The sequence below is a fragment of the Rhea americana genome, unplaced genomic scaffold, assembly GCF_003343005.1.
Source record: "Rhea americana isolate MKP2758 unplaced genomic scaffold, rheAme1 scaffold_2, whole genome shotgun sequence".
NCBI classification, from domain to species: domain Eukaryota; kingdom Metazoa; phylum Chordata; class Aves; order Rheiformes; family Rheidae; genus Rhea; species Rhea americana.
The window spans coordinates 16,042,205-16,056,528 of NW_028186149.1; the positions used below are offsets into that span (position 1 = coordinate 16,042,205).

Consider the following 14,324-nt stretch of genomic DNA (forward strand, 5'->3'; position numbering starts at 1 on the left):
TCACATGTATGCATTTGCTAATCTGGGCATTGCTACTAAGAATACTGTTCCTGTTCCATAGTTTAGCATAGTTTTAGGAAAACAAAAATTCCTTTGTTCTCATTTAAATTGCAAGAAGCTTCATTTTTGCTACTTCAGTCCGAGGGAACAGCTTTAGAATCTCATAATGCCAGTGCAAAGTGAGAGCGTTCTCATCTTTTCTGATGATGCTAGATACAAAGGCTTTTAATGAATTGGCACATAATATGCGGCAGTTTTTGCTCCTGCGTGCTGAACTTGTATCCAGTTCCTTTGGACAGTTCATGTCTTGCTTTGCTTTTCTTTTTTTTTTTTTTTTTTTTTTTTGGTCACGCATGTTTACTTTTTCTCCTCTTTCCTCAGAGATGTGGATGAAATAGTTCATGGCCCGATGTGAGATTCCCAAGTAGTTGCCTAGTTGTTGCTTTAATGAGCATAATATATTTTCTTTTTCCATGTTTATGTGTAGGGCAGGGTAGCCATTTATATAATCAGACAACTTTTTCCTCTTTATTTACTTTTTTTCCCATCTCTTTCCTATTAATCCAGCAATAAGATTTGGATTCAGGGTTCAGTTTCATCTCCCACCCTCCTTTCTAGCTGTTGCTCGAAAGGGCAGTTCTGCATGCTCTCTTCCTATCTTTCTACCAAGGGTGGCAGGGGAAACAACTTGTGCCTCTGCATCACTCCTTACATTGGCATGTTTATGCACTTGAAAGATGAGCTGATCTAACATTAAACTATCTTGCCAAAAAGTATAGCTCTTCCATTGGATGCTTCTGCTGATGAGTTGTATGGCTGCACAACTGCTAGATCCTGTGCAGTGCAGGGGGAAGGAATGTGGGGGCAGAATAGAGCCGAACCACTTCCACTGACTGGGTGATGGTTCTTTGGCACAAATCAAAAATAAGCATAGTGCATTTACAACAATTTTATACCTTCAGAAGACTCATTTGTCTCCTGCTTTTCTGAGTTCCTTCTGGTTCTCAAAGAACTCCCTGTTTTCGTTTTTATTTTCTTAGCGTTCTCTGCAATTTGAGATAATACTGTTTCAGCAGTTTGCTTTAGTAAATGAGAGGCTCGAATCAATTGAAGTTTGGGTTGTGAGTTTTTGAGGAGGGGCCTTGGGGTTATTCTCCATTATCAGGGCAAACCTATTTTTTCCTAAAAAATTTGCATGTAGTTTCAGAAAAACTTTTAGTTCAGAAAACTAAATGTGGTTTAACTTATCATTGGGAAGACTTTTAAAGCTAAAGATAGATTTTAAAGTAAAAATTATTGCTAGTTTTGCTTTCTTAGAAGAAAAAAACACATAACCATTTTTAAGAAGCCTAACATTTTAAATAGAAATATCTTCTCAAAAGTCTTTCACCTTCCTCTTCATTGTAAGAGCTGTAAAAATAGTTGTAAGAGAGCTTTGATTCTGTTATGTGGAGTTAGAAGTTTGCTGTCTTGATGACCTCTTATTATTCCTGGGTGTTTTTGTTGTTGGTTCCCCCTTTACGCTATTTGGGGCTGGGTGTGTGTGTGGTTATTTCTCTTTTTATTTGTTTTTTTTGTGGGGGATTTTTTTTTGTTTTAATCAAAGAATAAGAATTGGGGGACAGTTTTCAAATGAACTAATTCTTTACATTTTACATAAGTGAGTCTTCTTGATATGTTTCCAGGCATCCAGCATCATAAATGGCTTCTGAAAAATGATGAAATTAACAGATAGCTGTGGCCTCAAATAAGCTCCTGTAATATCAGTGACTATTATGAAAGTTTTTATACTGTGTAACATAAATTATGTAGGGGAGGAGGGAAATAATCCGGGAAGGGGAGAGGGGAACTGAATGCAGTATTATAGTTCAGGTCATTCCCTGCAGAGGTCATGGGGATGGGCAGCTGTGTTGTGGGCAGGCTGGGTATGTTGTTGGTGTGTTAACTTTTTTTGAGTGTATTTAAATTTATTTTCCACCTGTCAGACTTTGATAAATGGCATAAAACACACCTGTAGATTAGGGTTAAATCCCCAGTTCAGTTTCTAGTTTTGAATTTATCATCTTGTAACTGTCCTGTTTATTAGAAGGCAGGAAGTACTTTTTCCAGACTTGTACTATTTCCTTGACAAGATTAGATTCTGAAAAATTAGATCAGAAAGGGGAACCAGTATGTTGATTTTTCTGTACCAGTTTCCCAAAGCTAAACAGTTCTAGGTATTCCTTAGGTCCAGAAGATAAATATATCCTCCTCTTTTGTTTAAGCTCTCTGCTATTAAATTTTTATCTAGAATAACTTAAAACTTTAATGAACATAGTTTTTCTGCTGGAACCAAGGCATCGTAGTGATGAATCTTCCTCAAATATTCTAGTACCTATGAAGAGAATCCGTAAATATTGATCAACCTCCTTGTAAAGGAGGCACATTTCAGAAGTTAAACTACTTATAACTATTAAAACTAATAATGCTTGTCCATGTTTTTTCTTTCTCTATAGTTTGGAAGTGTCATGATTTTATGAGATCTGGCTATTGTTTTTTGCAGCACATAGAAACTTTTTCTGGTTTTGACCTTGACATTTTCACTATCTGATCCCATGATATTTTCCAAACTGATATCTAGATGAACAGAAGAAAGAAGCAGTTTACTTTCATAATCCTCTAAGCCTTATAAAAATGCTCAATCCAGAAAACGTAGATGTCACCAGCAGTGCCCTAACAGGCTTAAACTTACAACTAAAACTTACGAATCACTTCCTCATTTCCTTCTAAATCTTTGCTATAGAAATACCATTTACTTGTTTTAACTAATCGGCTGACTTGTCCAAAAAGTGACCTGTTCACGGAAGTGAGTGTTTTTTTTTGAGGGACATGTTTTTAAGGGTAAGGTTGAAGTTAAATGTTTTTAGAAGCGATCATTCCGACTTTTAATTACAGTGATAGCATGTGTGTGCATGTAGTTCTCCTGTTCCTCAAATTCCCTTCAATTGCACAGAGTATTCTAGTGACTGTGCTACTTTCTCTGCTGTGTGGGGTCTCTTATATTCAAATCTCTCCCCCTGCTTTTTTTGACCCCTCTCCCCCAGCYCCTGCTTGCAAGATTGAGGAGGAAAAAAACCCGACTTTTTTCATTCTTATTGATAATTTGAACCACTAGTTATTTGATTAATATGGAAGTAAGGAAAATGCCAGCATGTCTGTAGGATGAAATTCATTGCTGAAATTAAGAGGCCTGATCCCTGACTGACTTTTAAACAGCTTTGGTATCTATGTAGATAGACTACGTAGATAATCTAGACTAGACTATGTAGATAAAAGGAAATTAGGAGTACTTTTAATTTGCAATAGATGTCAGTACAGTTACTATCCAAGTACATYGTGTGTCTTTTACAAAAGAACTGCCTTAAAAGAGAATTGGTCTTTTGGTTAATTGAGGATGACTTCCTTTTGAATTCTGGTTCCGTTTACTTCTGTACCCTTGCATTTGCTGTTTTCTTCTGGATATTTGATTTACTGCCTGCATCCTCAAAGGAGTTTCATTTAAGTTGAGCATGTATATTTAAACATACAAAAATAGGATTTACGAAAGTAGTTTATGAACAATATGGAAGAACATTGTCCTATAAACATTTGAAGGGAAAATCCCGTCTACCACATCTGAACATATTGTGAAGGATGACAGCTTGTAAGGTTCCAGTTCAGAAAATATCTGGGCCTTTTGAAAAGTTTTATGACTTTAGTTGTTTAAATTTTTGAGCCTTATAGCATAGCTGATATTGCAGTGTTGAAGTGATATTGTGAAAAACGTGGTTCATAAGTGTTGTTGTTCAGCTTTTTTGAAAATACTGTAAAAGTCTGTTCTTGTATTCTATCCAAATTTTGCTTGGTTCAAGTCTTTTTGGAGAGCGTAACCCACTCTTCAGAACTGTGAATTTGTTTTTTGATGTTGTGCAGCATATAAGGACTTGATGAAAGGTAGTTTAGGTGAATTAAAATGTGGTTTTATAGCATTATGCACARACTAAGTTATTCTACGTAAGTACAGATAAAAATATTTTTTTCATCTTGTAGTGCTTTGTCTGTTAAATACACCACTGTGCACTGCTGCTTATTCTTCAGCTTTTAAACCTTGGGGGAAAAGAAGTCCTATTTTCTTAAACTGGAAATGATGATTCCTCTGTGATGAATTTACCTTTGTGTTCAATTTTGATTAGTTTTCCTTTCAGATACAGGAATGCTTGATAGAAGTCCTGAAATAGTTAAAGGTATGAAGGTACTTGTGCCATGAACTGCGTTGCTGAAATGTACAAAACCAATTTTTAATGGATGTAGATGAAGAGTGGAAGACATTGAAATTGTCAAAGACAAGGGACTGAAATCGGAAAATTTGGCAATTTTTTATTATAACAGGTACCTCTTTTGTTCAGTGTTGTGCATTAAGGTTGCACCAGTACAAGCATTTCAGAATTTGTTTTGCTACTGAGCTTACCAAACTCCTGAAACTTTAAAAATACTCCTTAATCTCAATCTTATTTTTAGTACTTCAGCAGTGAATGCTAGCAATGACTTTTGTAGATAATTTATTATATTAACAGAATATTTAGCACTCTAGCATAGACATCGTTTATGGTAGTTCGAGTGCTGAGTTTAATGTGGGGAACAAACTTAGATATGATTTGAAAACTAATAACCAATTTTAGTTAAACGTGTTAGCATTAGTGATGCTTAAATACAGGTAATTTGTGAAGCTTGCATATTGAGAATTGGAAAGCTTTGGAGAAGTACAGTATGTGACTAAATTAAATTAGGAAACTTTAAAAAAGAAAAAACAACCTTGGTATGAGAGAAATAAAATGTGGAATTGATTAATAATAATTTAGTTAATTTCTCTGTGCTTTACTATGCCACAACACAATTTTATTTTTCTTTAATTACATTACACTCTATCCATAGTATTTTTACATATTTTAAGGACCAAGCTAAAGTGCGCTAGTTCAACTGTTCTGTGTAACATTCAACAGACACTATACCATATTATGTTAGCGTAGTTACTTTTTTGAAATTTTTTGTTTTAAAACAGTTGTAACCTGTGAATAAATGTGCCAAGTTTTAACTACCCTTAGTTGAAAAGTGTAGTTAATCTTTTAACTGCTTGACCGTATTTACTTATTCAACCTCAAATTCCTGTTAGCTAGTTTCACTCATAGTATGAGATAGATTTATTATTTATTGGTCAAGAATTCTTCCGTGCAAGTGGCACATACTCTGAGTAACAATCCACCTATCACTATTGATTAGTTCTTTAGTTCAAAGGGTAAGACTTCTACAATGTAATAGTAATCTTGAGAGATAAGAATGAGATATAAAAATACTTTGAGGYATGCAGTCTTACAGTATATACAAAAAAGCCAAGCAAAATTAACATTGAACATGTAAGTTTTAACTATAGGATTAAAAAAATGCAAACTTCCAAGTTCTTAACTTGGCATACTTCATAATTTTTTCTTTGTCTTTCAAGAAGAGATTTTTTTTTTCTCAAGCATTTAAAAATCCAGACTTTATCTTTAGCCTGAACTTTTAAGATACCTATTAAAAATAGAGAAGTTCTATTTTTCTCATTTTGGCAACTTGTTGGCATTTAGGGATAAGTATGTTATTGGATCAGACCAAAAATGGTCTCTTTCTGTATTCTGTCTGTGACATGAGGTCAGGAGTATGTATTTAAAGAAGGAGCTTGAGAAACAAAGCCACAACGCTGTGGTCTTTGGGACTCACCTTCCCAGTTTGTGGTTGTCTGTAGTTGGAGATTTCTGAAGCTGGTTGTTCCGTGCAGTTTGTATTCAGTAACCACTGCTATGTGTAATTTTTTCTGCCTGTTCRTAGTTCACAATTGTAAAGTAGGTATTTGCTGAATTCCTTTGTCTTTTTCTTGGTCAGAAATTCTATTTGATAACATTAAATTTCATATATTCAGCTTATCTGAAATGGGAAGTATTTTCTACATTAGCAACAGCAGTGAATAAAACTGTTAATAAACTTCTTGTCTTTACTGCACGAGGTGATCATACTGGAGGATGTTTTGGAAAGCATGAGTATTTAAAGGTTTTTGTGGTTGCCCGTTGACATATACTGAAGGCATGTGCTGTACAGACAAGTCATCTCCAGCACAAACAGTATTTATCAAGTTTTTTACTACCACAGATATGTTGTGTTTACAGTCAGTGCTTTGTGGTGAGTTTTCAACCTTTCTTTCTCCTTTCCAAGAGATAAGAGGTGAAAGCAACTTTTTAGTATATTCTCTGTGCGAAATCTTTGCCCATAGCCATGTAGTTATATTTCTATATTGAGAGATTGTGTGAAGAAGGAATTTTTGAGACAACTTACAGTACAAGGAAGGAATGATTGCTGAAGTAACTATTAATTTGTACAGTAAATATTCRTTATTACAAAGGAAAATCATACCTCTAAAATAAAAGCTTTGTATATTTTTAAAATTCTGTTTTTTCCAATTCTTGTGTTCGGCCTCAAAGCGCTTTTGGTCGTATTCATGTGTATTGTCAAATTGTATGCAGAGAAATAACTGCTTAAGATAAATTCTCCTTAAAACAGGTTTTTGAGGAGTAGCTGTTACCAGCAGGAAAGTTATTCACTGTTTTCCAGGAGTTATGCTGAAGTTAGGTTACCTTCCTCCCCCCTGCCCAAAGAAAGCTCTGCCTGTGAGCATCGACTCTTTTTGTATCTTTATAGCTAGAACGATTGAATGCCACAGGCTTATGGTGCTGTGACTGGTGYGTGCTGCCCTTTGTTCTGTTGCTCCTATGTGTGTAGCTTCAGGTCCTGTGCTCCGTAAAATAGGCGTACCTAACTAAGAATGACAGGGACCGAAGTAGAGGCAATTGCTGCTTACAGACTTTGTCARCTCTTAAGCGTTTAATTTCAACAACTTGATCTATGCTAAATAAAAAAGAACTGTGTGCAACAGAAATATGGCAAAGACTTATGCATCAAGTATGTTTAGATTATAGTATCCTAATAGATGTGAGGATAAYACTTCTGAATGACACTTGTGGTGACAGGGTTTTATGAAGAATTAGGAAACATGAAACTGGATTCTCTCTTCCCCCCACCCCGATCATGGGGAGCCGAGGAGGACTTGCATCAGTGCAGTGGCTATTAAGAGATCACCCTCCCACCCCAGTAAGTTTGGAACGAATATAATGAGTACTCATGCTTCAGTTTCTGTTTAATCAAATGCTTTATGGAAACTCGGGGTTTCTCCTTACTGTATTTTTAAGTCTGTAATGATTAATAAACAAAAATATTGAGCAATGTATTTTAGTCATACTGAAYTCATTTATGATGGTGGCTTTTCCACAGCAGAAATGATAGCATTATGCTCATTAGGGCATTTTTGTATTTATCAAAAAGTGTTAGTGGCAAGAGTATCTTTCTGGAAAAAAAMCACAGTGTTACTGTCTTAGTATCTTGCTCTTGTCTGACCTTGTACATTTGTGATTACTGGTTAGGCTAATAGACTTTGTTAGAGAATAGTGTTGGTGCTTTAACAGTAGTGAATTCCACTTTCTGTGACTCTGAACAAGTTGTGTTTCCATATTTTCATGTGGTTTTCTGTTCCCAATTACAGTGTAATGATATATGTCCCCCTGGGAAGTATGATTTTTTTTTTAAAGTGGCGAGTAAGAGAATTCAAAATTAGAGAGACAGCTTCATACAGTGCCAGAGACTAATAATATCTTAAAAGCTGAATTTTTTCTTTCCACAAACTTCTTGAAAGCTTACATATGTATGTGTGCATGCATATTTAGTATATAACAAACACACTTTATTGCTGCCACTACTGAAATAATTAATTTGTAATCCTCAATATTGTTAGGCTATGCTAGCTGGAAAATCAAATGTAAAAACAGTGCACGTTCTCTTTGCTTTCAAGAAGGACAAAATTCATTCTTACTACTTTTTCTGGTTTTGGGCCCTGAGTCTTTTGTTGTTCAGATAAATTGGCTCTTCTTGGAAACTGTACTCCTGTGAATGAAAGGAACAGAGGTAAGAGAGAATAATCTATTCCTTAACCTGTCACAAGTTAGAAGTAGTTCCTGTAYACCTCATTTAAACAGTCAGTATTACAGAAATACTCGCAAACCTGAGTACAAAAAGCAAAAGTTATATTTCCATATATAATCAAAAACAGTATAAAGTGGTAGCCAGTAGATGAGACGTTCGTACTTGGTGTTTGGGTCAAATGATTGATAACAAAKTAACAATAAAAAAAAAGTTTGTTAATTGCACATCATATCATTAAACTTAACTTTACATATTTTGTTAATTCCATGTCATACTATTAAACTTAACAAAATATGCAAACCTAAGTTTTATAACGTGCTGTGTAATTCAGTTTGCAGATTTTGTTAATTTCACATCATCCTATTAAGTTTGCAGACCTATTGTGTAGATGCAAGACAAGAACTGTTGGACATTTGAGCTGTTAGAAAGAGGAGAGACAGAGGCTGAGGAAGGAAGTGTCCTATATTATCTTTGGATAAACATCTTTAGAAATGTGCTTTTGTTTCTTGCTGGGAAAAGCTTAAGAGTTATTTCAACTAAGAAGTTTGCAGAAGTTCTGAAAAACAAAGCTCAGAGGTGTGAACTGCCACCTCTTTCATTGTACTAGTTCCAGATCACTTTATTTTAAATGTCCAGATCATATTTAAAAATGTTGTTTTTCAGAGATAAGTGGTATGCCGTTCTTCTGACACTTCAGGAATGTTTTACAAGTTATTTGAAGAAAAGAGAAAAATTTTGTTAAAAATGAATCGCCAATTCCTGCGATATAGGAACTGCTCATAGGAACCTGGAAATGTAATATTTTTCAAATTGTGTCAGCATTTCTTAATATAAAGACTGAAAATAGATATATTTTTAATAAAACTATGAAGGTACACTTGAAACTTTTTAGCCTTAAAGAGCCTAAACTGTTGTTTGACTTCTGACAGTACTTAAAGGGACTGAAGAAGGTATAGTTCACTTCATTTACCTCGTTCATTTATTTGTCCTGAACTTTCCAACAGTTGTCTTGTCAGTGTTTTCGCTATGTACAGCAACAAGGCACATCCTGCATATGAAGCAGTAAAGCTTCTTGGAAACTCACCAGTGAAACGTTATGCAGGATTTCTCGAAAGGAAACCTCAACCATTTTTAGACCTTGCTGTTCTAATTTACGCAATAATCAAAGACATGTAGAAGTGATAAATAACCTACACATTGCTAAGGTCTGCTATTTATACTAGTGAAGTTCTTTCTATATTTTTTACTTTTTTTTTTTTGAGAAGTGCATTTGAATGAATCAACTTTATGTAAGGCAGGATATCAAAATAACTTATCTTTATTAATAACTGAACAATGTCATTTGAATTTCTTCTGTCTTGTTAAAAGCTGATGTATGACACTTCAGGGGAAATCTTGTTTAAAAAAGAGACTGGCTTCATTTTACAAGTTTTGCCAGTTCAATTTTCATCATACAAGGTGTACTTCTGCCAATAAATAATAATTATCTTTGTCATGGTTACTTATCTTACTGCCAAAAACTTTCTTTTGGTGTTTACATAGCACTAGGAATGCTTTTCAGCAGTTGCCCTGTTGCACTCAAATGTCGCCCTCTTTTCTGCTTATTCTTGCATGCTTTAGTGCATAATTCTGTATCTTTGCACATTATTATATTTGGATATCTACTTCTTAGTGTAAACATTTTATTGAGGATAACATGGAATACTACTTAACAGTATATTCCTTTCTTATGATAACTGTTAAGTGTAGATAGTCTTAAAAATAAAGTTGTTGTGAAAGAGTTGTATATGCAAATTGCTTTAAAGCTCTAAACTGTTCTTTAAAAAATGGTATTATGTAGTACAATATTTCTTTAATTTTTAAGCYTACACTTAAGAAATTGGAAGACTTCTTAGAAAGGGAATATTAGCTAGGAATGCATATTTAGATAGAAAAGCAATTTATTCAGGTAATGCAGAAATRATTAAAGGAAGCAGAGGTGCATTTCTTAACGAATTCTTATGCGTGACTGGTTATGTACTGGCTCTCAGTCCTTTTACTAGTAACTTTAGGATTTCCTAAAGTCTGACTCAAATCCAAATTTTAGTTAAATTTCTTGGACATTATTTACAAAAGGTTAATACGTCAAAATAATTTTATGTGAAAACTACACAAAAGACAAACAGATCTTTGAGTGTGATTTGTGCAGTTATCTGAGCATTTGACAGTATTAAAGTATTGTTTTCTGATGATTAAAATATTTATCAGTTTGAGAGTATTTTCTAGCTTAACACTTTCTCTTCTCATTTCTCATTATTAATCTGTCTTTGATTATTTGGAACTTTTAATGAATTCAGGTTACTTAGCCTAAGTATAAATGGCATGGGAAATTACAGTGATGCTGAAATTATATTTTCTTACTATTTGCAGGATTTTTTAGAGTATTTGTTTGTAATGCATTATGTTAAGCCCATCACTCTTCAGAACTTTTTCCTCAGGTTTTCTGGTAGAGAAGTACTTTGGGATCTATCAAGGAAAGGTTATTGTGTAAAAAGTTTCAGTTGAGAAGTAAATAGACTTTTTCATATCCTTTGGCTCTTTATCACTTTCCGTTGTCTCTGTAGTTCTGACTAGCTGAAATCTGGCTACGTGAAAGTGCACTCTCCGCATATTCTATAAACAGTACAAGTTAGCCTTGTGCAGGCTGAAGTTGTGCTTCAGATCCTGGTATGATGTGTATGAAATTCTGTATGATGTTTATGATGTTTCGCTCTTTTTTTCTATCTAAGTTTATTCTTCTAGGGAGAAAATAGAATGTAGAACTACTATCATAAGTGAATGGATATTTCATAGAGTATATTTGGAAGAGTTCTTTTCATGTATCCAGAAGGCTCTCCTACGTCAAGGAGAAAATAGTCTTTGGATATTAAATAGGAATAGGTACTTTCTGTTGTTTTTTTCTTTTCTTTTTTCTTTTTTTAATTTTTGTTGAAATAGGAGGAGCTCTTTCCAGAGCCTGACCAAAGTATTCATCTAGAATTTAGCTTTTTCCTCCTTGTTCTTCATCCTGTGCATTGGCAGATTAGAAAACTTCATAAATGTGGAATTTAATGTTTTATTTTATAAAAACTCAGTGCATCTGAAACTAAGCAATAATCAGGATGTTTGGGAGCAAAACAAAGATAGATACATACTATTGCATGGATTTGTCCTCTTTGAGCATTGTCATGAGGATGATGCTGGTGATTATTGATCAGTTCAGATGTCATTGTGCTTTTGTTTGTCTGTTAGAATATATTGGAGAAGACTTAGAAAATGGTCTGCAGTAAAAGAATTTTTAAAATCTCAGTCTGGAGTATCACTTCAAAAAACACTAATTTCAAAAAACTCTAAAAGGTGACTTGACTCTAAGGCATACTGATTTTTTTCAGAGAGAGAATAAAAGTATTTTTTGTTTAGATAAAGCTAGTTTTTAAGTTGAGAGAAGCATAGTAAAAATAATAGCTGAAGTAGAAGACAAACATTCAAACTAGAATGGAGAAAATTAGCTTTTAGAAAAAGATACAAGAGGTGGTGGAAACAGTTCCTGATATATTAACTTTTTCCTTCACATAAAACATGCTCCTAGAGTATACCTCTTACTGAAAAAAGCAAAATACATGTTCTTGGCAAAGCCTGGTTCTCTGACCAAAGCTAACTTTAACTGCTTTGAAAAGTTAGATAACTGTGTGTTACCTGTTGTGTCTGTAATCCTGGAGGGTGATTGTTCTTGACTTAAAATCGAGTCCATTTTATTCAGTGTTTTTAATCTTGAGTGAGTGGGCTTRGATTAGGCAAAATGAGTTAATAAATTACATTCTTTGTGTATGATTTAGGTGTACCCTTAGTAAAACTTACCATTCTCTATTCAGTCATAAATGGGTGAAATACTTTAAAGCAGAAAATCAAATCAAGTCTAAAGGAATTTAGTCTGAATTATATTCTGTAGTTACAGCTGAGTGATACTTGAGGACATCTATATTCCCTCTGGAAAATCACAGTCACAAGCTTTCTTAGAAGGGAAGGTATCTGGAGGATTTAAAATAAATGCTTTCTACTGTTTTTTTTTTCTACATTGCTTCTATTTTTTTAGTGAGTCTAAATAAAATTAAGTAATCTTGTGTTTAGGGTTTCTCTTTGGAGCAGGGGGAGTTTGCTTGTTTCAGACTTYTCACATCTTTGGAATCAGCCCTCATCTCATGAATTTGAAACCTCAAAATTATATATTTTTCTCTACTAGTTGCAATTGTTCTTTGAAATATGGGAAGATACTAAAAAACCTCTTCTAATATTATATGAGAAGTTGAATAGCTCGCATGCTGACTTGCATGTTTTATGGCCAGAAACAAACAAAATGAAGTCTTAACACTTGCTGTTCTCATACCTAAATGTTTTCCAATTTCCAGTATTGGTTAATTATTTAATATGCGTATAGTCTATTGACAGTGCTTGACAATGTTCTTCAGATCTTTACCCTTCCTGGTTAACTCCACTAATACAGGTATAAGTAGCGGTTGTGTTGCCTTTTAACTTTTGTTCCACCAAACTAAGTTAGTGTGTTTTTTTTTTTTAGACTCTACTTTAGATAAACTTTTTTCATCCAGCTGACTAGTTCTTTACTGCTTGAGTTGCTTTCTCTTGAATTTTACTGAAATTCTGAAAAATATTACAAATAAAGTCTTTCTGGTGCTTTTGTACAATGATGTACTTGCTTCTGCTAGAATCATTTTGTCTTGCTCTTTTCCTCCCTGCGTTGTGGTTATCTATTGGCCTTTCATTTTACATGGGCAAGTGCTCTGTTCCCCATTGCCATTTTTGTACTTAGGCTTTAAAGTATGAGCTAGTGGATTTGTAGTGCTACATGCTAGCTGATTTTTGTGAAGCCAGTCCTTTACCTCCTCCATCTTCTCCAATAAGATAGTATGATATGTTTCAGCATTAATTATTGCTCCTACCTTTGTGTTATTAGCAAAACTGCATTTGTACTTTTTGTGTCTGGATCCTTAGTGAAAACAGTCCTTCAATTTTACCTTAGAAGTAACTGTATTCCAACTCCATCATTCTTCTTTCAAAAAAAAAAAAAAAAATCTGGTTTAGCTCTTTTTTTTAACATACTTTGCTTATGTTAGCCCTTCTGAATCATAAGTAATACTCTTACGTAGCATTATATGAGATACTCCACTGAAAGCAAGATGGAAAAGATTTACTATGTTTTATCTTGTCTAGAAAAGAAGCTAGCGCAGAAGGTTCTTGGGTTAGTCTTGAACAGTTCATCCTTCATAAAATCATACAACATTTTAGATTGTGTTCCTCCATTAATCTCTTCAAAATTCATTCTGAAACAATCCTTGAATTTTATTTAGATCAGACTAAGAGGTGACTAATTAAAAAAAAAAAATCGTATTTATAATTAAAAGTGTTTTCTTAACACCTCCCCTTGCTAAATCAGTAAACTCTTCAAATACAGTCTGAATATGTCTTTCAGCCAATGGTAATGACAACAAGAAATTCAAAGGTGATGATAAAATGGATGGGGCTCCTTCTCGTGTGCTTCATATCAGGAAATTGCCTGGGGAAGTGACAGAAACGGAAGTTATTGCGTTAGGTTTACCTTTTGGCAAGGTAACCAACATCCTGATGCTGAAAGGAAAAAATCAGGTAATTCGTTAATTTCCTTTTTTAAAATGGTTACTATCTAATTTCAAAATATACTGTTACTGTGCTTCTGCAATGAGTCATGTAATAGTAAATACTAAAAAMCCCCTCCTTTCTTCCTTTGCTTTAAACTTTTTACCTTATTCTGTCTTTTAGTAAATTTTGTTAGGGGTTAGTGGAGGGTTAATAACTACATAAGGCAAAAAGTGACCTATAAAGTAAACATTTAGACCTGCRTCTTTAAAGGTGAATTATGGAGACAAAACATTTTAGACATCATTCTCCATGTGCCAAGTTTATTTGCTGAAGGTTGATATTTGGCCAAGTTTGTGATCAAACCTCTTTACAAGTGCTTGTTATGTTTCTAATACAAAAATTACCAATGTGTAAAGGCTAAAATTGATACTTACTTATTTTATATCATAGGCTTTTTTGGAACTGGCAACAGAAGAAGCCGCTATCACTATGGTTAATTACTATTCTGCTGTGACACCTCATCTTCGTAACCAACCTATCTATATTCAATATTCTAACCATAAAGAACTAAAGACTGATAATACGCTAAACCAGGT

At 34.0% G+C, this 14,324-nt stretch overlaps 1 protein-coding gene across 5 annotated transcripts in view; it reads left to right on the forward strand.

Annotated features, from left to right (window-relative positions):
* PTBP2 (polypyrimidine tract binding protein 2) overlaps positions 1-14,324 on the forward strand; it is a 52,333-nt gene that overhangs the window by 12,901 nt on the left and 25,108 nt on the right. For all 5 annotated transcript variants that reach the window (XM_085303617.1, XM_085303613.1, XM_085303614.1 and 2 more), the window contains 2 exons: positions 13,583-13,755; positions 14,179-14,322. In XM_085303617.1, coding sequence (XP_085159743.1) covers positions 13,624-13,755; positions 14,179-14,322 — 276 coding nt within the window. In that variant the 5' untranslated portion in view covers positions 13,583-13,623. The remainder of the gene's footprint in view (positions 1-13,582; positions 13,756-14,178; positions 14,323-14,324) is intronic.